The 25,039-nt window shown below is 38.8% G+C and overlaps 1 protein-coding gene and 1 pseudogene across 13 annotated transcripts in view; one reads left to right on the forward strand and one right to left on the reverse strand.

Moving 5' to 3' along the window:
* ARHGAP21 (Rho GTPase activating protein 21) overlaps positions 1 to 25,039 on the reverse strand; it is a 141,065-nt gene that overhangs the window by 13,804 nt on the left and 102,222 nt on the right. For 12 of the 13 annotated variants that reach the window (XM_037837865.1, XM_037837864.1, XM_037837867.1 and 9 more), the window contains 5 exons: positions 8,851 to 9,009; positions 8,609 to 8,711; positions 5,690 to 5,726; positions 3,459 to 3,584; positions 2,089 to 2,373 (listed from right to left, as the gene is read on the reverse strand). In XM_037837865.1, the coding sequence (XP_037693793.1) occupies positions 2,089 to 2,373; positions 3,459 to 3,584; positions 5,690 to 5,726; positions 8,609 to 8,711; positions 8,851 to 9,009 (710 nt within the window). The remainder of the gene's footprint in view (positions 1 to 2,088; positions 2,374 to 3,458; positions 3,585 to 5,689; positions 5,727 to 8,608; positions 8,712 to 8,850; positions 9,010 to 25,039) is intronic. The other variant, XM_037837871.1, reaches the window with a different exon arrangement.
* LOC119534721 lies at positions 20,738 to 21,152 on the forward strand (annotated as a pseudogene).

Here is a 25,039-nt window from a genome sequence, read left to right on the forward strand (position 1 = left end):
CAATCAGCATTTAACAATAATACAGTAGTATAAAAGATGGAAAAAACACTGCCAGAATTTGTTGATTAATTTGTAGGATTGATTGTAGCATCAAAAGTGGCAATTAGATTAACAGATGAGAAAAGCTCAAACTTTTTTTCAAACTTCGATAGGATAACTTTGACCAAACAGTGACGACTTTTTTTTCCTGACCCCAATAATACATTGACAGGTGTCCCCAACTTTTTTTTGTAAACTTGTTTCATTTTGATTATAACTAAAGATAACACAATTTACAAAGAATAGACTTTGTAGCGAACAATCCTGAATTCAAATGGACTCTTCCACTAACTAGCTGAGATATCTTACGGTTAAGATGTGGGATAAGATTGCCTGGCTGCAAATCCTAACCCTTAGGTAACCCTGGGGAAGTGACTTAACCTTTCCCTGCCTCACAGTTTCCTTGCTAGTAAAACGGTGATGATAACTGTACACATCCATAGAGCTGCCGAAATTAATTTGTATAAAGTGCTTAAAATAGTGTCTGGCATATGGTATTATTTTCTCATCTCTAACACTGGGAAAAAATACCCATGTCTTAAGATTACATGATGATGATGATGATGATGATGATGGTGGCAATGATGATAATAGTGGTGGTATTAACTACATGTTTATTATTTGCCAGGCACTATGCTTCACTTTTCATAAGCACTATCCTATCCAATCCTTGAAATACCTCTACGCTTCACAGATGAGGAAGCTGAAGCTTAGCAGGACTCCGTAACTCGCCACATTGTAGTTAGTGAGCAATGGAGCTACTGAATCTAGAGCTTTCTGAAACCTGGGCATAAGATTTTAATGACTGCATTCTACTGCCTAGTGGAATGCTTGGCACAGAGCAGGTGCTTATTAAACGGGAACTCCTCGGAACTGTTACTAAGAGCTGAAATCTGGAGCCAAGTGCTTGTTCTCCCTGTTTATTTTGTAAAACTTCAGGTCTGCCTGCTTTCCTCCCAGTGGGTGGTTGTGGAGCAAAGGTTGCAGTGATAAGGGGCTGATGTTAATTTTCAACCACTAACAAAGCAGGGTGTAAGTGACCAGAGTAAAGAAGTTCAGGCACTCCTGTGGTATAGGCCTCCACCTCTGGAACTGGATAAAGTGGAAATGACTATGCTAGAACACATAATTTACATGACCTTACAGTTAACACAGGTGTTTTGAGGACTTGGAACAAGGAAAAAGAACTTTGTGCTTATTTTGTCATAACAAGGAGTACAGATGGTGAGATGAATAAGAAAATATGTTAATAACCTGAAAAGAAAATACACTTGAGCAAAAGCTAGACTTAATTGCTGCTGGATTTGCGCAGTGATTCAAAACAAAAAAACTACCATTACTTAAATTCCTGCTGTAAAAATATATAATGGTACTATGAACAATTGATTGTACGCTTTGTGTGACTGCATGGTATATGAATATACCTCAGTAAAATTGAATAAAAAAAAAAGTAAAGGCACAAAAAAATATATATATATATCTCTTGGTGGTTGTGAGCTGGAAACTTTCAAGTCCTTAAACATTACTCCTCATTAAAAAAAAAAAACCCGGCTTATAATATGATTTTTGATGATGCAAGTTTTCTTAGGAAACAGTTATTGTATTATAATAAGCTATGTTACATTCTTATCTATATAACTGATTAATGATCATCATTGAATCAGTATCTCTTTGCATTTACATAGCAATTTGTTTTGATAAGCATTTGTGCTTTAACTTAAGCCCCACAATAATCCTGTTTTTGAGCTAAGGAAGCAGATATGGAATTATTTAGTCATAACAGAAATGACCAGACAAGGAACCTCAATCTCTAAACCCTTGGTTCATTGATCCGAGACAGGAGGCAGAGGATAAGAATAACCCATTTTTCTAGTTCACTAAAGGGGATTTTCCAGTAAGTGAAAATAATATAAAATAGGTACACATGAGTTTTCCTTTTGTGCAAGTGCTATTTCCTCAGTGAAAACAGCACAGTATAACTTTTTTTTTTAATGATGCATCCGATTCTGGTGGAAGTGCCTTCCCCTCCTGCGCTCTCTGAACGGATACCTCTTCGTTGAGGTTGCTGCTCTCCTGGATGACCTTGATCCAGGCCAGCATGTCGTCCCTGTCTTCAGCTTGAAACAGGCACTCGCAGTCGGAGGTGGTGAGTCGAAACACGTTCTTCCTCTTGGTCTCGCTGTAGGAGATGTCGATCAGGCACGCGTTCACGCTGATGGGCTGCTCCTCCTCGGAGGGAGCTGTCTGTTCTCTTTTATCCTTGTAGAGGTAAAGTGAATGGCCCCGGAGTACAACGTACATTTGCTTCCACGGCCGGATGCTTCCACCGAACAGCTAGAGAACAAGGAACGGTTCCTGAACACTCAGTACGTGGCTAAACCCTCATCCCAGGACAAGCGGCAACTCTGGCTGGCATGCAGAAACCTACAGTTTCTGGGGCAGGTGTCTGCGATCTGCTGCTAACTTATGTTAAAGAGGAAGGATAAAACTTGTGCAGAGAGAACCAAGCTAGGCAACACACCAACATCTAAGTCAAGGACAGTGAAATCCCAATCTTAATTTATTTGGGAAAATAAAATGAACGATGCAACTAAAAGAAGTATAGCAAAATATATTAAAAATGCTAAGGGAATGGAACATAAGAAAAAACAATTAAAGTCAGGATAATCTTTTGAGTCAAAGTAGGGCTAAGACAAGCCCTATAGCATGCAAATGACAAGACACTGCATGAGGCAATTCCAAAAATATATGCACAAATAACAAATGAAGGCAACAACATCCATCAACTTTGCATGGCCAAACAACAATGCATCCAAAGTGAGCTGTCTTAAAAATTTTAAGCTCTTCCAGATATATTAAAGTTTTCTTATAATTAAGCTCCCTAAATTATTACAGCATGGAAATTTTTATGGTAAAGTTTCTACTGTATCGGAATCGACTTGAAGCATACATTGATACTGTGATCTTCATTTATATAACTCAATGATTTGCAAAATAAAGTGAAACAAGAAAATTATAAAGGTGATTTATAACCATAAACCAGGAAGAGGTAAATAAAAATTCTAAAATCATTAATATGGAGAATGCCACTTCTTAAAGGGCTCCTCTGTGATAACGTATGGTTAATCAACTATTTAATAAGCAAAGTGGAGTTTCTTCTTAAATACGATTTCTTTTTACACTACCAAAATATAAAACAATATTTCCATATATAATCAATACTTAGGATGCAAAGTATAAAAATTAAACCAATGATTAGAATTTTTTGAAAAATAAATTTTCCTTTGCCTACAAAAAGATACTTATGAAAATTTTTTTTTCCATTCTTTAATCTGGATATCTTGCCATTGGGTGCACATGGACCGTTTCTTTGTCAGGGCCTGTACTTTTGACATCCAGGGGGGCTGATAAACACACACCTTGCCCTTGTCGGTGACCAGGGGTCGGAAGTGGAGCCAGCCTTCCTTGGCGGCGTCACTGAAGACCTCCGATGAGGAGCCCCGCCTGGAACCAGGGTCCTCCGGAGACTTCTGGCTGTCCGTGAGCTACAGAACAAGGCCGGGAAAACACTGTAAGTGTCAAAGTTCTTCCTTTGTAAACAGTTGCATGTGAAAATTATCTTCCTGAAAACGTCTTTTACTTAATGTTCCTAAGAAGGGCTAATTTTGAAAAATACTAAAGCTTTTTTTTTTTTTACTTTTTTATACTGGTAAATTTTCAGTTTTGCTAAAAAGAATTGTGAATTGACAGCCTTCGTTTTTAAAAGTCATTCATCAGAAGCAAGTTTTTAATCATCACAAAAAAGTGACAAATAGTTTAATTTCCCTACTCTCATGGAGTTTGCATTTTAGTGGGAAAAGATGAATAATGAAAAAGAAGCAAAGGACCGGATTGTGATAACCCAGAGGGAAAAACCAGTGCGATGCAGTAAGAAATGGCTGAGTGACAACTCTAAACTGGTGGTGCTGAGGTAAGGCCTCTCTGAAGAAATGACAGTTAAGTTGAAACCTGGAAGAAAAAATGTGGAGAAGAAGCCAACCTCCTTCCTCCCTACAGGGGGGGAGAAAAGTCAGGGAGAATCTGCAGCCAGTGCAGAGAAGCCACTGAGTGTCTAATCAGGGGAGAGACATTATCTAATCATGTGGTTCTAAGGTGACTTGATCTCTGTGTGGAGGATCTAGAGACTGTAAAGGTGCAGGCGTGGAAGCAGGAGATCCTGGAGTCATCCCGGGGAGGCCTGATGAGCCCTGACGTGGAGTGAGGTCGGGGGGAACACAATGCTCAGGGTATGTTTGGAGGGCGAGAGGAAAGGGTTTGATGTGGGGGAAGAGGGGAAGAGAAAAGTGGAGACTAACTCCTAGATTTTTGACTTGAGCAATGCGGTGGATGGAAGTGGATTTAGCGAGATGGGGAAAGCAGGGGGAAAGTAGGTTTGAGGGTGATCCAGGTTGATTTGGCCACGTGGACTGGAAGTGCTTATTACAGACCCCCAGGAAGACGCCATGTAAGCTGTCATTTACACAAGCTGGCGTTGGGGAAAGAGAGCAAGACTCACAGGGAGGACTGGGAGACCTTGGGGCTAGACCAGTGAGGAAATGGGGTAAATGGAGAAGAAAGCGGGGTCAGAGCCAGCCCAGGCATGGCAGCATTTAGATATTAGACTCTACACACTAGGCAGAGGCAGAAGGGCCAGCAAAGGAGACCAAGAAATAGTCTTACAGGCAGAGGGGAAACCAAATAATGGCAGGAAATAGAAGCCAGCAGGAGAAAGGGAGTGGGAAGCTGTGCTGAAAGTGACTTCAAGGTCAAATAAGTTAGACGGAAGTGACCCCGAGCTTGGGCAACTGGCCGGGGTGTCACTGGTGACCCTGACACGAGCAGTGCCCCCGTGCTTGTGTGGGCAGAGGAGAAAATGTGATGTGCTGAAGTGGGAACCGTGGATCAACTTATTTGAAGCATTTTGTTGTGAATAGTAGGAAAGAAAATGGGAATAGTAAGTGGAGGGGATGTGGGTTTGAGGGAGGAAAGAGTAGTACACACCTACGCAAGATGGTGAAGCAGCCAGGGCAGGAGAGCGGTTTGCAGAAGAGGGAGCAGACTTGGGAAAGCAAGTGGTGGTGGGAGCCAAAGAAGGTGGCGGGTGCTGGTTCTTAATAGGATAATGTTCCAAGTAAAAGACATTTAACATGAGAGGAAGGAATGCAGAACATGCAGGTGGCTGGTATTTTTGTAGATGGTAAAAGAAAAAGGAAATTCCTGTTTAACAGCTTCTAGGGGAGGGTGGAGAAGGAAAAGAGGTGGATTGTGGGGTATGAAAATTAAGAAAGCATAATTTTGAGGATAGAAAAGGCAAACATACAATGAAATGGAGAAGGACTGATGGGAAGTTGGATTTTTTGCCTTAAAGCAAGAAAATCAGCACAACCGTGTAGAAGCTATTATGTACTAGATGAGTATGTTTAGGGATTAGATAACATTTTATATATAATATTATCTGAAATGCACTTAACTTATAGAATAAAAGGTTATGACACTTAAACATTAAATATCTAATGGATAAAAAATACTAATTCCCTTATGATGAGCTACAGGAAACTAAAACAGAAACATTTATCATTTGCTCAATATTTTAAAAGTATTAATTACTAACCTTGATTCCCTTTAGGCTAGATACATGCTTAAAGGACCTGTTGGAAAAGAAGTATATAAATATTTGCAATAAATGCATAAAATACATAAAAGTTGTGAGAACACTTTGACTATTACAACTAACCTTTCATCAATGGGCTTTTATCAATATCGTTAGATGTTCACTGTGAGAAAAACAGCTAACTGTGTAAGTATTTACACTTTTGAATTCAATGACAGAAGCTCTCCTAGTTGATATATGGTAAATTCAAACTATTTTTACTTCAAGTGTGGGATTTTCTTATCCTGTTTTTTTAGAGCAAAGAAAAAGATGCTCAAGCTAACCAATGGATTTTATACTATTAACCATAGTTGTAGTGCTATGTTAGGATTTCCATGATGTTAATAATGGCTGGTTAGTAGATGCAGAGAGAATGCATGTCTACACCCAGTCAGCTTGTGGACACTCTGAATTGCAAACGTGGCAGGAAGAGGCTGTCATGGATGGTCAGGACTACTCCAACCCCCCACTTCCCACCCCCACCCCCCCAACAATTGCATTCAGACTGGTTTCACCAAGGAGAACACCTGTTGTCCATGAAAAGACTTAGGGCTGCAGAAGACAGGTTCACATTAAAAACTATTAATATAATCTAACATTTATTACAGGACAATGTTTTTTCCTTCTTAAAATTCAAAATCCGGTTAAGGAACTTAAGCTTTTAAGATGCAACCGAAGACAGTGCTATCCTCTCCTCCTCTCAGAAGCTACAAAACAGCAAGGTAATGAGAAACCGATATGCCAAGGGTGTCTGCCCCTCCAAACTACAATATGTGGAGAAGGTGGGCTAAATACAGAGAAGTTAAAAATGGACGCAGGGAGAGAGAACTCCACTGGTTGCATGTCTCCAACTAAACTGCAGTGCACGGCTGTCTGAGAGATAAAAACCAGCCAGCCCTTCTTTGGAACAAAGGAAAACACGGAGTTGGAGCTGATGCCAGGAGCGTTGCTTGTCACCGTGAGTGAATGAGGAAGCACACAGACCGCCAGCTTTGCGGGAAGCCCTGTGTGAGGGACGCAGGGTGGAGCAGGCACTGAAGCATGCTACCGCAGCCGCTGCCACCTTTCAGTGAGGGAGATGTAATGGCTAAAGCAGGTCACAAATACAACCATGTGTCACTAGAAAAATCCCTGCTAGCCTGGATCACTGCCCAGCCTGCACCTCACACAAACTTCCATCAAAGAGCTGTCCAGAAAGAACCACTTTCATTGGAATATAAATACTAATCAAAGTTACTACAATTAAAAAGACTAATTGTTCTTTGATAGAAAGGTTCAGTACCATGAAGGTATCCAATCTTCCCTAATTAATTGTCAGTGAAGGTATTCACAAGAATTTAAGAACTAAAAAAAATGCTTTTAAGATTTAAAGGGGAAAACAGCGACACACACACACAGAAAGTAATGAGAGAATAACCCCACCGGATAATAAAACACATTATAAAGCCACTGTAGTTAACAGAATCTTGTATACATGAATAGACAGATAAATCAATTGAAAAGAAGAGAGACCAAAAATAGAACTGAATACACATAAGAATTTAATGTATGATAAAGGTTATATACATATACCCGTAGAGAAAGGATGACACTCAACAGATGCTTTTTGGACAACCAAGAGATGCAAAAAAAAATAAAGTCGGCTCATTGTCTCAATCATTAGAATAAAATAAATTCCAGATGAATCAAGGTTGTAAACACATCTTTAAAAAGACAGAGAGAGAGAGAGAAAGAGAATGATGCAAATTTGAGAAGTAAACATGAGAGAATTTTGTTACAAATATGAAACAGAGAAGGGCCATTTTTAATATGACTCAAAATCCAAAAGCCATAAAAATGATTCCTAAATTTGACCATGCAAAAATTTTAAATAGTTTTGCATGGTTAAAGAAAAGAAAGAAAGAAAACCTAAATAAAAATACTGAATTAGGAAAAGGCTTACTAGGCTTATCAAAGAAAAGAACCTGTTTTCTTAAATAGTCCCAGACATCTATAAGGAAAACCAATAGAAAAATGGCAAAGAGATGAAGAAACAGTTCCCAGAAAAAGGAATACAAGTATCTCTTAAATACATAAAACTGATAATTAATGATAAGAATATTTCAAATTAAAACTATAAGACCATTAGATTTGCAAAAAATAAAAAAGGGAACTAAACACTCTGTTGGTAGGGTTAGAACAGGGGTATCTGCACACTGTGGGGGGGCAGGGGTGTGATCTGGTATAATCTTTAACAAAAGCATTGATAATAGACATTAAAACTAAAAGACACATACTCCTTGGTGAAACAATCCTATTTCTGACTAATTAAAGTACTGTTTGTGGCAGCATGACATTCAATCTAAATGTTTTTAATAGAATATTGGTTAAATGTATTATGGGAACTGTTGAATGGGCAATGATACCATCACGAAAAAGAACAAGATGGGCACAGATGCTCTGGATGATCTCAAAGGCATGTCTTTAGGCGAAAATAGCAAAGCTGGAGAGTGTGGGTAGCTGCTATCATCATGTGTTTTAAAAACAATAGGAGTATACACATAGATACCTATTTATAAGCATGTGTAAGTGTCTATGTGGGATGGTATGCACAGAAGACCTCTGGAATGATACAGAAGAAAACAGAAATATAGTTCTGTCTGAGAGTAGAACTGGGTGGCTGGAGGTCATGACAGTAAGGAATATTTAACATATAAATATTTGAGCTGTGTTCATATATTACGATTTTTAAAAATGAAATTTTTACAAATTCAATTGAATGTATGCTACCAAGTAACAAGTTTGATTTAATCTTTTATTTGGATTGCTGATATCACGAAGTCAGAAAATAAGACATCGTTAAATCCAGTATTTACATGTCAAATACAAATACGGACTTACAATTTTGCATCTTCTCTGTAATCATCCAATCCCTCGTCGTACGACTTTGATCTTTCTGTCTTTGAACTGGGCTGGGCGTCCAGGCTGGGAGGTCCAACAGATTCTGTAATTGAAGTTCAACATTTAGACACGTTTCAAGCAGTTTCCAGATTCTTTTAATGGTCAAGAGGACGGTCTGTCCCACGGGTCTATGTGGAGAGCTGAGGATGAGCGTGGCCCAGGCAATCACTGTTTGCACATACCATGATCGTGGGAGAGCTGCCGTCGGATTAGCGGGGCGGAGGTGGCAAGGCTGGGAGGGACGGTCGCTAGAGAGGGCACTGCAGAGGAAGAGGCTGCGATAACAGCGGAAGCAGAGATGTGCGCGAGATCGTGATCAACGCTAGGGCTAGTTGGTTCATCTACACAACAGAATGAAAGAGAAGCATGGAAACATCACATGACCTAGTTATTACTGATTGGCACAGTGATAGGGTTAATGATCAATCATCATTACTAAAAGAAGAGGCAGAGATTTTAATACCTGACCACCAAAACACCAAAAATGACATATTGGATCTGTTATTACTCTAGTAATTCCAAATAATTCTGAGACTATGGTAGAAGAAATTAAATCATTGCTTCTTTTGCCCACAAATTAATCCCTTCATCAACTGATAATCAAGACACCAAAGTTGACAGACATTGATCTGTCCTAAGATCGTATCATTGATGTATGATAAGACACAGATTGGAGCAAAACCTATTAAATCAGAACAATAATCAAATCAATAAAAGAAGTCAAGTTAGAATAAAATTTAGAATCAAAATACAAGAATTACTTTTCAAATGATAAAGGTATTACAGATTTTCATTTCAGGAGACTAAGCAGGGTGATTTGGCCAAGGCTTAGGTTGCAAAGCATCAATTCCCAAAAACCTTAATCCCCTTCACCCAGACAAGTGTACAATTTTTGTATAATAACAAGAATGGACAGTCGATAAGTCACCAGAAGAACTGACTTTATCAGGGCTGCAGACAGTCTACCTGGCACGATGGGTCAAATGAGAAAAGGTGCCCTCTTCCCAGGTAAATTAGAGTTCCCTCCCAGAAGGAACAAACACCTACGGCCCCTTGCGATGCCCGTGTGCCCTTGTCGAGGATACAAGTATTTTAGGTGTTATGACTTTTAAGCTTCTCAAAAGCCTGTCACTATCAGCCAAGGGCAGAAGTGCCCATGTGACTGGATTCACGTGACAGTAGAGACAGCTGGCGTGGACAGTGTTTACTCGGAAAGCAGATACTCGCTGCATGTAGACATTTGCCTGTTATTCCACTTACTGAATACTTCGGAAACCCTATGAGGAGAGGACTGCTTTATGGTTGAAGAAACCAGGACACAAAGTAACTTGTTTAACATTACAAAGCTGTAGGGACGGAATTTGAACCCAGACAGCCTAGCACCAGAGGCCCTGTTCTATGACTAAAACTTAAATTTGTTTTTCAAATTGGTGGACAATAGCTTTGTTACAAATTCTTGCTCTTGTAAAAATGTCAGTGGTTTAAATTCTAATATTTGAAGTCAAGTGAATGTACGTTAATAGGACGCCACAACGAAAATCCTTAAAATTAAATATCCCCAGCTTTAGAAAACCATAGTGAAACTCTTTAAAGAAAATACTTTAACAATGACCTGGGACTTTGATTCCAAAATTTAAAACGTCAAACTGTTTTAATTTTGATCAAATTCTAAGAAAGCTCTATCATTTTAATGATCAGCATCTTAACCAGGAAGACTAATAATGTTGCAAAATTGTAACATTTCCATTTTATGGCTAAAGTCAGTGAATCCTGAGTATCTTAAACTTATTTCCAATGTTTTGCCAATTTTATTTAATAGCAGATCTTTATATTTTAGCAATAGAGGACACCTTGAAAATTTATCTCTCTGTGAATTAATTTTACTACTACCTATTTTGTAAGTTTGATCCTCCATATCAGTGAGAATGTAGTAATCCTTTTTCCCAAACCAAGGAGATAGAAATTTTTAAATAAACTCAATGAGGATAAAAATTTAATTTTACTTCTCTAAAGACATCATTAGTACCTAAATTACAACAAACTTAACAAAGTTTTTCAAATGATAAATAAGTGCTAATTGAGCTAGTCTTCTGGAGGCTCCTGGTCCAAAATTCTATTACAGATTTTTGACTACTGATATGAACAGGAACAGAACATATTCTTTAGAAATTATCTGGCATTTGCAGCATTAATGGTTTGGAGAGATTTCTGTAATGAAAATAGTAAAATAGGTATTTTTAAAAATACCTATAAATAGTAAAATAGGGTATTTGAAAAAACACAGAAGATGCTCCTTTATGACACTTTCTCAAAGCAGAGCAACTGTGTCTCTGGGGAGATACGGTCGAGTTACATAATCAAAGGACTGACTTAGAATTAAGGCCTCAATCTACTTTGTTCACTAAAAGCCCCCCGACACTTCATAACATATAATATTATACTTATTATACATTATATAACTACTGGATATATACACATGTGCCCATGTGTATTATATAATGTACTGTGTATTATATAATAAGGAGAGCACAGAGGAGGCCATCTAAGTTGTTACATGTTAAAATTCAATGTCATTACTGTTCCTTATGTTAAAAAAAAAAAAGGGCATATATAAAAAAATTTTGTTTTACTTTTGAAGAAAAGTGTTTTCCAAGTAGATAAATAATCAATTTCCACAGATAATATATACTCCACAATTCAATTTGAATCTTTCCCAAATGGAGAATATTTTAAGTTATTATGGTTAAACTGATTATAGAAATATGAATAATTTTTACCAAATAATATGCTAAAAATACATTTAAAAGATTTCATAAATCAAGAAAAATGTAGACATGTAAAAAAATCCAGCAGGCATACTGTAAAATTATATAAAACTGTTATAAAGTTGTTTTTCAAACAACAAAGCAAGATAAAAGAATGGAAACTCTAATATAAAGAGTTCCTACAAATAAGAACCACAAACATCACTACTGAAAAAGAACCAACCACATGAAAAGTTAACTCACAGAATACAAAAGCCTAATAAAAATGTAAAAAAAAAACCCAAAAACCTTGGGAAAGCCCAACTAGTAATGACATAATCAAATAAACTCAAGATAAAATAGCACCATATACTGTTTTTTATCTGTTAAACTGGCAAATAGTTTCATCTCGTGGAGCTCATATTCCGGAAGAGGACACACACCGCTCTCCCTGAGGATACGTCGCCGTCTTCGAGGCTCCCCGGAATTGTCCACGAGGGCAGCTCCTCATCCTCCGGGTGGGCATCTGCTCGGGGCCTGGCACGTCATGGGAGCCCACCCCTGTGAGTCCAACCCAGGGCCCATTACAGTGTTTCCATCAGATTCGACATATGGACACCAGGCATTACGGCCTCCCTCTGCCCTTCCCAGGGATCGCGAAAGGGAGGAAACTACGAGCTGCCCATGCCCATCTTTTCCAGCACACAGAGAAAAAGAATCTGAGAATGAAGATGCCAAACTGAGAAAAGGGGATGCAGTCCTGGCATCTCCCCTGAGCGCCTGGAAGCAGCACGCGGGGAACTGGGCCCACCAGAACTTCCTAGTCGGAACTGAAATTCCTTTTTGACTTGAGCTGATGTGAAATGAGTTTCTGTCATTTGCAACCAAGAGAATTTTGACCATTAAGAGTGGAGCATGGCAGAGGAGCTAAGATGACGGCATAGAGAGGAGTGGAAGCCAGTTAGTCCCCCTGGAACAATTCATAAACTACCGAAAAACTAGTAAATAACCTGGAATAACTGCAGGGAGACAAACGTGACTGTCATCATACACCAACATGAATTGGGAGGAATGCCCATGATCGCAGCATAAAATCTGTAAGTAAAAACTGTGGACCCGAGCCAAGAGCCCCTCCCTCACAGAAGCCTCCCAGTGCTAGAAAGCAGCACCCTCTGAACAATGAGTGGACCTCAGCCCAGCTCCAACTGGGGTTTTAATGTTAACTGCTCAGTACAGACAGCGAATCCCAAACAAGCAGAGAGAGGCTTTTGGTGACGACTGACTTGGGAGAGTCAGGGGACATATCTGTCTCAGGACGGGGAGCCCAGAAGATCGGGTGCTGTCTCTGGCTGACGGGTGAATCTGGGAGCTTTCTGTCCCTTTCTCTCTCTGTGGAGATAGCCTCAGCTGTTTTCAGCTCGCAGCTCTTTTCAGTAGAGAAAGCCTCAGCCATTTTAAAATCTCAGCACTTTGACCAGCAGAGTCAGAGAAACAAAGAATTTATTGATATGCAGCCGATCTCTCTGGAGGGGGCATAGCTTCCTAAGAGGAAAAGGAGAGGCCCAGCTCTACTACCTGCCTTATATTCAGAACCAGACCCCAGAGCCTGGGAGAGGAGAGCCACTGGCCACACCCCCTTACACCAGCCCATGACAGGCTGACAGGCGCACCTGCCAGGCAGAAAAGCACAGGGTATGTCAATCCTCTAAGAAAAACCATCAAGGAAACTGGATACTGAATATTTCCTCCTTCTGTGACCTGAGCCTGTTCTCATCTGGGAAAACCTGATTGGGGTAGCCTAGGAGGTGAGATGCCTAGACAACAAAAAACTACAACCTACACTAGGAAAAACGAAGTTATGGCCCAGTCAAAGGAACAAACATACACTTCAACTGAGATACAGGAATTTAAACAACTAATGCTAAATCAATTCAAAAAGTTTAGAGAAGATTTGGCAAAAGAGATAAAGGCTCTAAAGAAAACACTGGGCATACATAAGGCAGAAATTGAAAGCTCAAAAAAACGACGAGCAGAATCTATGGAAATGAAAGGCACAACACAAGAGACGAAAGACACAGTGGAAACATACAAAAGCAGATCTCAAGAGGCAGGAGAAAACAGTCAGGAACTGGAGAACAAAACACCTGAAAACCTACATGCAAAGGAGCAGATGGAGAAAAGAATGAAAAAATATGAGCAATGTCACTGCGAACTTAAGGATGAAATGAAATACAAGAATATACGTATCATTGGTGTCCCAGAAGGGGAAGAGAAGGGAAAGGGGGCTGAAGCAATAATGGAGGAAATAATCAATGAAAATTTCCCATCTCTTATGAAAGACATAAAATTACGGATCCAAGAAGCACAGCGTACTCCAAACAGAAGAGATCTGAATAGGCCTACGCCAAGACACTTAATAATCAGATTATCAAATGTCAAAGACAAAGAGAGAATCCTGAAAGCATCAAGAGAAAAGTGATCCATCACATACAAAGGAAGTTTAATAAGACTATGTGCAGATCTCTCAGCAGAAACCATGGAGGCAAGAAGGAAGTGGTGTGATATATTTAAGATACTGAAAGAGAAAAACCGCCAACCAAGAATCCTATATCCAACAAAGCTGTCCTTCAAATATGAGGGAGAGCTCAAAATATTTTCCAACAAACAGACAATGAGAGACTTTACGAACAAGACACCTGCCCTACAGGAAATACTAAAGGGAACACTACAGAGTGATAGAAGACAGGAGTGTGTGGTTTGGAACACAATTTTTTTTGGAGATGGTAGCACAGCAAGGTATGTACACTGAACAAAGATAAATATGAATATGGTTAACAGAGGAGGGTTGGGAGCATGTGGGACACCAGAAGAAAGGAGGAAAGATAAAGAATGGGACTGTGTAACTCCGTGAAATCTAGAGTATTCAACAATTGTAATAAAATGTACAAATATGTTCTTTCATGAGGGGGAACAAGTGAATGTCAACCTTGCAAGATGTTAAAAATGGGGAGGCATTGGGGGAGGGATGCAATCAGCATAAACTAGAGACTGTAAGTAACAGACTCATTGTATTATGCTCCCTTTAATGTAACAAAGGTGATATACCAAGGTAAATGTAGATAAGGGAGGGATAGGGGAGGGGTGTGAGACACTTGATATTGGTGGTGTTGTCTGACTCTTTATTCCACTTTGATTTAAGGTTATCTTTCCTTTTGCTGCTTCCTAGCTGTCATTTTTTTTTCTTCCTCTTTCTGTTTCCTCTTTCTTTTGCCTCTCCACCTTCTTTGACTCTCCCTCCTGCCTTGTGGAAGAAATGTAGATGCCCTTATATAGATAGTAGTGAGGGTGGTGAACACATAAATATGTGACTATACAGGGAACCATCAATTGTTTACTTAGGATGGAACGTATGGCATGTGAACAAAACCATCTTAAAAAAAAAAAAAGGGGTGATGACGAAACCTTGAGGGCAATATACTGAGTGAAATAAGCCAGACACATAAGACAAATATTGAAGGGTCTCACTGATAGGAACTAATTATAATATGTAAACTCATAGACATGAAATATAAGGCTAGAAGATACAGAACGAGCCTAAAGAATGGAGAGCGGTTGCTTAGTATGAGTAGAATGTTCAACTAGGGTGAACTTAAATGTTTGGAAAGGAACAGAGGGGTCTGTAGCAAGATGTGAGAATAACTAACAGTGCTGAAAGGTGTGTGAAGGTGGTGGAAAGGGGAAGCTCAGAGTCATATATGTCACCAGAAGGAAAGTTGGAGGTCAAAAGACGGGAACGTATAAAACTGAATCCTGTGGTGAGCAATGTCCGTGATTAACTATACAAATATTAGAAATCTCTTTCATGAACTAGAACAAATGTATGACACTATAACTAGAAGTTAATAATAGAGAGGCACATAGGGAAAAAATATATACCATCGCAAACTATATACTACAGTTAGTCGTATTTCAACGTTCATTCATAAACAGTAACAAATGTACTATACCAATACTATGAGTCAACAATGGAGGAGGGTTGGTTAGGGATATGGGAGGATTTGAGTTTCCTTTTCTTTTTCTTTTTCTTTTTTTTTCTTCTCTCACTCTATTTCTTGTCTGGAGTAATGAAAAGGTTGTAAAAATTGAACAAAAATTAAGTGTGGTGATGGATGCACAGCTGTATGAGGGTACCAGGGGCAACTGATTGTCCACTTTGGATCTTTGGATAATTGTACGGTATGTGAACAATCTCAATAAAAATTAAAAGAAAAATAACAAAGCGAACATCTATTGCAGCTTCCAGTTCACAGTAGGTCTTCTCAGTCTTCGATGTGCATATGAATCACCTGGGGATCTTGTTAAACTGCAGAGTATGATTCAGGGGGTCTGGGTTAGGGCTGACATGTTGATGCTGCTGATTCATGGACCACACTTAGAGCAACAAGTGTTAACAGCAATTTACAAACATGAAATTTGCTAATTATAGATTCCTGGAAGACTTCTGGTCATGAATTTGGATGATCATTTGTGTATCCCACTTGTTATAGGTCAAAATAGCCTGTTGCCTTTAATGATCTACAGGTTATTTAATTGAATGGTGCAGATTTAGACGGCAGAAACTAGGGTCTAAACAAGATTTTCCTAAGTGTGCTTGACATGCCAATAGATATTACTCAACAAAAAGGGAGCCACATAAATTTGGCGAATTTTGGGTTAAATAAAATTAATCCAATTCTTTACTACAAAAAAAAAAAGAGTGGAGCATGGTGTGTTTCTAGCTCCTTTGACAAACAAGCACATGTCACCCCTCGTCGTGTCTGATGCCCTGGGCTGCGGGTCAGTGCACAGACCAGAAAGACCCATCTAGAAGGAGCGTGGCTCAGAGGGACCTTTCCCAGAATTGACGTATTCTGGAAAGAAGCGCACAGTCAGTGTTGTTTACAGTTTATAATTTTGGTTGAGAATAACCTGAGACAGTTCAGTGGAATCATCAGATGTTTCTGACATAGACTGAGGCAGAAAAAGCAGTTCCTTGACATATTTTCATTTCACCTCTGCTGGGAAGAATCAGTCCTAACCCATGCCCTGAATTAAAGCCCAACAATCCAAGGCATATTAATGCGATAATATTAGTTACTCATTAATTTTGATGATGGAGCAAACTGGGTGTTACAAGGAGAGTCATAAATTTCTACAAGTTGGAAGAAATTGTGACTAATATAAAATTACATACATGGTTCCAGAATAGCAACAACAAGTATCTAAAAATATAAAAACTGAAAAAACTTTCTGTTCCAACTGCTACAAGAAGGGACATTCACTGCAAATGACCTAAAAAGCCAATCTATGCCTTAAAATGTGTTTAAAAATCTTTGCGATTTTTTTCTTCTCTTTAAGAAAAAGGAACATAAATACTGTTAATGTATTATCTTGTCTTAAAAAGAAATTCAAATGGGACAAAAGTCCCTTTCTAAAATTTACATTCTGAGATTATATCTATAAATCAAAGGAGATGAACAAGGAGTTCTATAAGGTTGAATTATCTTTTTAATAGGCTAGCACAAGCCCTTTCTTCGTTGATAAAAAATGTATTAATCTTTGGCAATACCACAGTTTTGTTTTCATTTTTTAAGTGAATTAAATGATTTTTTTAAAAAATAAACCCAATGAAGTCAAGTCATCCTAAAAAATGATCTTGAGGCAAATTTTACTTAACCCTATTAATACTGATGACTGAACACTGGGTGAAAAAGTTTGGGGGATTAATAACAATGGCATGCTCAAGAAACTCCATTTACTTTTTTTTTTTTCTTAAAAAAGAAGCATGGTTAGAAAAAAATGTTTAAACAATAAGCTACTAATGTCTTAATGTGTATTTCTAATCTCTGATCATCAAGACAACCTATATAAACTCACTGAACATTTTTCACTAATTATAAAAAGAGTTCTAGAAGGAGTAAATCCTGGTTTGTTAACTTCTATAAATAGTGGTAAGGGGTACCATCACCCAGTTCAAATATCCCCACGTTTTACAATAATAATTCAACTCATTATCATAATTAGAATTAAGTTTTTTCATTAAGACCAAGCTTCTTTAATGGTCCATTTAACAAACCTGAAATTAAACTAACATTTGGTGGTTTTGAAAGTCATTCTGAGACTTGGTTATTTTAATAACCGATTCTGTCCCTCCCTGCTACCCAGCCAACACGACTAGGAAAGGTTAGGAGGTGGTGGGTTTTGAATCGATACTTTGCTCAAACTTAACCTGCCCCCGTGGTGGCTGGTGCTGAGTGAGGGGCTGTGGAGGAACAGATCTGGGGGAGCTGCCACCCGGTGTGTGTTCGAGGGGTGGGTGATGAGGTGAGGGCAGGGGCAAGAAGGTGCAACGTCAGGGGCAGGACCGGGACCAACGAGAGTGGGCACAGGCCAGCCTGATGTCACTTACATCACTATAGCAACTGCTCCAATTTTAAAAAGGGCATTTGCTAAGAGAACGGGTTGCATTTACTTTGATGCATTTACTTTGATGCCGTTCTGCATTTCCATAGATCAGACCAGTTAAGCTTTTAAGATTTCATCGTGGGGCAGGGTGAGGGGGCATGGATGTGGCCTGAGTGTGTGCACACGCATACACGAATGAAAAATGGCCCAGCAGCCAAGCTGACAAATGCCAGAAGTATTAATTTCAAGAAATCCAACCTTGACTTAAAAGAGAATTTAATAAGTGCCTACCACCAATTTCACTAATCTTTTGTTAAAATTACTAACTTTCAATTTTGCTACACATATACGAAGCAAACTACTAGAAATGGGTAGCGAGGCCACAAGACCTGGGTCCTATCTGGTTTGACTTTGTGAAAGCCACTTAATTTTTCTGGGTGTTAGATTCTTTACTTATAAAATAAAGAAGGTAGAGTGGTTATCAGAAGCACCAATTCTAGTTTAAGGGAACCACAATTACAAATCCACTAAAGAAGCAGAATTATCTGTGGATTTTACGTAAAAATATAAAATTGTTTTAGATTTTTATAAACCAGGGAATCATTGCAGAGTTTTAGAAATTTGGATTTATTTTTAAAACTAGTAGATCTAGCTGGGAATGTAGTCACTAATGGGTCTAATTAACATCATTAATGTATTTAGCTGAAATAGAAAGTCTTTGTTAGAGAAACAACTACATAGATTTTATAAGCGGTGAGTTTTGTTTCTTCCCAACTTATTTTTCTAAATAAATAAGCATGGTAATCTATAAAGGTGTGCTATAGATGATTATGAAACATTTTAGAATAAAAGCTAATGCTATTTCCAAAAGAAATAAAAAGGCAAGATTTTGTTAGTGAACTTGGAACAAATATATTTATTTACTGAAAAGATGCCAATTCAAACTTGAGAATTCTGAGCTAAAAATGGTAAATATTAAAAGTGGAATTATTTTTCAAGCCAAGATTTTAAAATAGAAAAAAAAGCCAAGATTTAAATTTTATGGACAGTTGGGGACACAGTGGAAAGAATATGAAATTTGGAGCCAGCAGACAATCAGCTCTCTCCTTTACCCACGGAGAGAGCTCAACCAAACGACTTAGCTTTCCTTATCTATAAAGTGGAGTTATTCATTCCTACCCAAAACTGCTCACCAGGTTATAAGGACTGGTACTAAAATACTTGGCAGGTTATAAAGCACTACACAAGTTTTTTGTTAGCTTTGTTATTATACTAAAAATTTGCTCACATCTTTAGGCAAATAGTGGAAGCAGAAATCTCTAATCCAACTCTAAGCTTAAGGACTGGTGGAGTCAGTTTTGGAAAAAGCTGATATATGGAAAGGCTCTTAAAATTATAAAATAGAGAATAATTATTCTGTTTCATAAATAGATTATCTGCTCTGCAGAAAGCCTGAGTATGTATTAGTATAAGAGAGGGGCTGGGGGCTAGTGCATCATCCTCTGATGTCTCAGTTGGCATCCGAGACTGGAGAGCCCCGAGGGAGAGGCTCGGTTTTAATGGGCCAGTTGCCCCTCCCTGCTGGGTCAATTCCAGAGAGCTAAGCTCACCTGGACAGATACTGTGCCAGACGCTTAAACTTCTAAACTGGTTTAAAATGACAGTGCCAATAAGACCATGCCCAGCTAATTCAATTCTCCTTGGGCTAACACTAAATTTACCTATGCACACACATCAGCCAACTTTGGGGTAAGAAGAATAAGGAGTATTAATGACATATGGCAAAAGGAGGGAAAACAGTGAACTTGAGATGAAAACTTGATTGCGGGTAATACAGCCAGTATCTCTATATGAATAGCTATGAGTCGTGTAAATTAATGAAATGCAGAAAGTCATGACTGTAGGATAAATTTCAACACCTTCCACTAACTGTCAAATTGTTTGTGAGCAGTTCATTTTCTATTTTTTTCTGCTTACTTGTAAAAGAAGTTGACATTTATTTTCAGGACACACTATGAAGCTTTATAAATTGGGGGGGAGGGGGAGGATAAACAAAAAACTGTTAAAGACTAATATTCCTAAATTAGAAGCAAATAAAGTGGTTTCTTCACTTCGTTTTTCTAAGACTCTGTTACACAAGAAAAATAATAGATATTAAACAACAAAGCTTAATTTCTTCCTTGCTGTCCTCATAATTTAAATGTCCCATATAACAGCATAAAGTGCATGCCAACATTTCCCAAAGTGTGTCTTATGGCACACTAAACCCATGAGATACTCTAAACAAAAGGTTTTGTGGTCAAATACTACTAAGCAAAAGTGTATTCAGCAATACAATAATGATTCTGAGAAGGCCTATGGAAAAAAGAAAAACAACAAGCAAACTTGCTTAACTATTTAAACCCAGCATTTCTCAATTTATTTGATCACTGGACTTTTATTTTCTTAATAACACTTATTATGATCTAATGGAGTTACGTGTTCCTGGAACATACTTTGGGAAAACATTACAAATAGTCTCTTACTCCACTGCAAGGCTGTTGTCTGTCCCACTACCACCTAAGTACGTATTTTTAAATAACTAGATTGGAAAGAGAAACATATGGGTCACATAAAATTTTAAAGCCCACTAATAAAAGGCTTTCAAAATAATAATTATTATTATCCCTATCAATCAGGTATTTACATATTTAAGAACACAATTTCTAGAGCAGACAAGTATCTTCTTGACTTCCCAGTTAGAGGAAAGGATTTTTAGTTAATTGAAGAGCTAAAAGCTTTTCACAGTAAAAGGTCAAGTATAGTAAGCAAAAGGAAGTATACTTTTGATGTCACACTCTAAAAGTCAGAGAGGTGGGAAAGCAGCAGCACCAGATCTAAGATGGCAGCCAGCAAGAGGCTGATGAAGGAGCGTGAAGAAATTCGCAAATGTGGGATGAAAAACTTTCGTAACATCCAGGTTGATGAAGCTAATTTATTGACTTGGCAAGGGCTTATTGTTTCTGACAACCCTCCATATGGTAAGGGGACCTCCAGAATCAAAATCAACTTTCCAGCAGAGTACCCATTCAAACCACCAAAGACCACATTTAAAACAAAGACCTACCACCCAGATTATCGATGAAAAGGGGCAGGTCTGTCTGCTGGTAATTAGTGCTGAAAACTGGAAGCCAGCCGCCAAAACCGACCAAGCAATCCAGTCCCTCATTGCACTGGTGAATGACCCCCAGCCCGAGCACCCACTTTGGGCTGATCTAGCCAAAGAATACGCTAAGGTATCTGTAAAGAAAGGTTAGAAATTGAAGATGTTCTTAAAAAAAAAAAGTCAGAGAAATACTAAAATTCAATTCTTTTCAATGCCTTTACTTCAAATAGCACATCTGAGACATTCTATAAGAGCCACGATAACGCTGGAAAAACCTGGGGAGATGGTGTTGTGCCACCGCAGAAACCTTCCAGGATGCTTACATCTGCGGACAACGTTCACATATAGAAATGTGGCAAAATAAATGCTGTTTCACCTCTCAGTTTTGTTCATCTCTATCCCCTGGTGCTGTGTAACTGACACGGCACAGGAGAATCACATGCTGTATAGTAAGGTTCTAAGTGGCATATATGAGATAAATGGACCGTAAAGACATTTCTAGGCTGCGTGACTTTTTAAAAGCCATGCTGCATAAAACAAAGATTCTATCTACTACGAACTCTGAAGAGATCATCAGTACATTAAGCAGAAGCTGATCAGAACTAATTAGTGAGCATTTTCATTCTAAACGAATAAACAAATAAAATGGTGCATTTGCTTCATGTTTCTAAATCTTTATAATTTTATACCTTGGCTAAAGCCCTCTCTTGAATAACATAATTGAGTCTTTGGTTTATCCTCGTACTTTATAGTAACTAGGAATAAACAGTATATAACTAGCACTTTTTATTACTCTAGTATAATCTGATTATATTGTTCTTATTAAGTAGGAAAAAATGCTATACCAATGTTTCTGATAAGATCTCAAAGGTCTACGTAATACAGTCACATTTTGCAGGACTTGTATCTTTTATAGTCATAAAACAATCATCAGATCTCAACTGCCTTCTACAAAATGTCAGGGCACAGAGTGGTATGGAAAAACTACCCACTATGTATTAAAGACTATATTTAATAGCAATGTCTTACCAACTCTACATCAATACTAGAGATGAATAATTAGCAGCTGATAAGAGCTCTGGGATGTCTTATGTTGTAATTGTTTGAAGTTGAGAGTGATGATTGTACAACAAAGTGAAGATAATGTAAGAAACTGACCATTAATCTTGGGATAGACCATAGATTAAATGAAGTTAGGAACCCACTATTTAATAAATCAAGCTTGCTCTCGTGAAATTTAGGGTTTGTAAAAGGAGGCTGAGCTCTCCTATAATTATGCCTAAGAGGCACCTCCAGGGAACCTCTTTTGTTGCTCAGATGTGACCTCTCTCTCTCTAAGCCCAACTCAGCAAATACCCCTCCGCACCCCCGCCACGAGGGACATGACTCCCCAGGGAATGAACCTGGCCCTGGCAGCAAGGGCTTGAAAATGCCTACTTGACCAAAAGGGGGGAAAAAGAAAGGTAACAAGCTGAGGTCACAGTGGCTGAGAGATCCCAAATAGAGTCGAGAGGCCATCCAGGAAGTTTCTCTTATGCAAGCTGCAGCTAGACATCCCACATGGCCACAGTATGCCATGCCCTTACCAAATACCTAGGTCCCTACCTGAGATTCTATGAAAGATTCACTCACTAAGTTTTATCTTTCAGAAACTTAAATCCACCAGAGTGTTCCTATACCCGACAAGTCCTAAAACCCACAGGTAACAGCCTCTTTAAGATCAACAACCAGATGCAGCCCCTTCCCCATACTGTCGACAACCCCTTTCAATATGAACAAGTTAGGGTGCTCGCTGCATGGACCCCTCTGAAGACGCAGAAAGATTAAGTGAGAGGAAGGGGTGGCAACAAACAAGATAAGATTTAACAAAGGTCTATGAATGCTGAAACTTTATATAATTATATATTGTTTTGGATGCTGGGGTGTTGGAATGGCTGGAAGGAGGTAAATGACATGGGGGAACTGAAGCCTATGGCATCCCTTGGGATTTGCTCTACAGCTGCTCGGTGAATTGTGTCTTGAAGGTCCTCACCTTTCTGTTCATGCCTTCTGTCGTATAATGGGGAAGGGGGTGAGACTGTGGAACTGTAACCCATAACGATTTTTGAAATTGCCTATATAACTGTTTGTTGAGCTGTACATCAAGAATTGACACCTTTCTATATATATGAAATATTTTACAATAATGGAAATGGCTGAAGTTGTAGAACTGTGGCCCGTGACAGTCTTTGAAATTTGCTTTTTAACAAGTTGTGAAATTGTACTTTGAAAGTTATCACTGTTACGTATATATGTTAAGTTCACAATAAAAAAAATACACATATATACAAAAAATTCAACCTAAAAAAAATGAAATAAGATTTAAAATGTAGTTCTTTAGTTGCAACTAGCCAGCCACATTTCAAAAGCCACATATGGCTAGTGGCTGCTACTTTTTTGTATGGTACAAGAGAATAGTTCCTTCATCTCAGGAAGTTCTAGTTCAGCACAGTCTGGTCCAAAGTCTGAGATGAAAAATTGAAAACTATTAATATTTTTTTCCATTGTACGATTATGCAAATATTGTTCAGTGCACAGTCAATAATTCACTATGATTGTCTATCCTTCGTTATGCACCTTATAAATTTCCCCAGAGTTTCTCCGTTTTTCCTAATGCTTTGCTCCAGGGTGGCCTAACTGCTCTCCCCTCCTTCCTGTTGCTACACAGCTTAATCCTGGGGCCACCGGGTTCCTTCTCTCCCAGGTGGGCTCCCCTGGTTTCCTGTACCCCACATCCTCCTCTTTCATGGCTTACCCCTCATTTTTGCTCAAGCACATTCTTAAGTCACTTCCTAAGAAAGTTAACTTTCACAGTAGGAAGGTAAACTTTCTGAATACTATTGTACCTAAATGTTGTCTTTGTTTTACTCTCACATTTAATTAATATGGAATTCTAGGTTAAAAATAATTTTTCCTTAGAACCTGAAAGGCACTGTTTCATTTTCTTCCAGGATCTGAATACTTGATTTTGCTAATGAGAAGTCTAATGCTAATCAAAACAACAACAACAACACAAATGTCAGGACAATACATGTAAGATTCCTTCTACAACAAAGACCCTACTATTCTCTGAGTTTGGCTTTACGTGTACAAGTAAGTACAGATGAGTACAATTCAGGTCAAGATTTCCCTGTTTACAAAATTTGCAACCTGAATATATCAGGTGTCTAACAAATGTGAGGTGGAAGATTTTTTTAAAGAAGCTGATTTGCAGAGGCCAAGAGCTCCACAGCTTAAAAAAAAGGTTTCTCAGAAAAGAAAAACTCTGAATAGTACTCAAAAAGAAGCCTATTATATTGTAAAATTACAGATAACTCTTTTCACGGTGGATAAGAGCAGGGACCTCTGTCTCACAGCCCTGCACACCTCTAGGGGGCACCCTTCCTTGGGTAGGCTTCTAAATGAGCCCTCTGGAATTGGCCACTTGATGGGGCCAAATCAGGGACACCCAGATCCCCCGGCTCCAGAAGTTAACTGTGTGACTTCAGGGACGTTATTTAACCCCTCCAGACCTTACATCTCACATGTGTAAAATGAAGACAGTTCAAAGGATACACATCATAACCTGTTTTGTAGGCAATATGTCTTAGAGTTGCAGAGTAATTAGGATAAGAACGTGGTTTCTAATGTGGGCGAGGAGTTGCCAGACATTTAACTACTATCCCAAAATGATCCTTCACCCTTTCTTCCCCTAGAGGTCTGGATATTACGGACAAAGAAATCAACAAAGACTTAAAATCATGGCTTTCATGCCGCTTATGTTTTAGCTCTGCAGAGAAACACGTAATAAACAAAAAACACAAAATATGTCAGATGGAAACAAGGGATGTGCAGGTCCATGAAGCAGCTGAAGGGGTGGAGAAGAACGTGGGTGGGGAGTTGGCTGGGAAAGGCTGCCCCGATGCGGTGGCATCTGAGCAGAGCCCCGGGGACATCTACAGAATGTGCCCCACGGCAGGGAAGCAGCAGGTGCCAAGGCCTCAGGTGGAGAGCGCCTGG

This window comes from Choloepus didactylus, chromosome 5 (assembly GCF_015220235.1).
Source record: "Choloepus didactylus isolate mChoDid1 chromosome 5, mChoDid1.pri, whole genome shotgun sequence".
Lineage (NCBI taxonomy): Eukaryota > Metazoa > Chordata > Mammalia > Pilosa > Megalonychidae > Choloepus > Choloepus didactylus.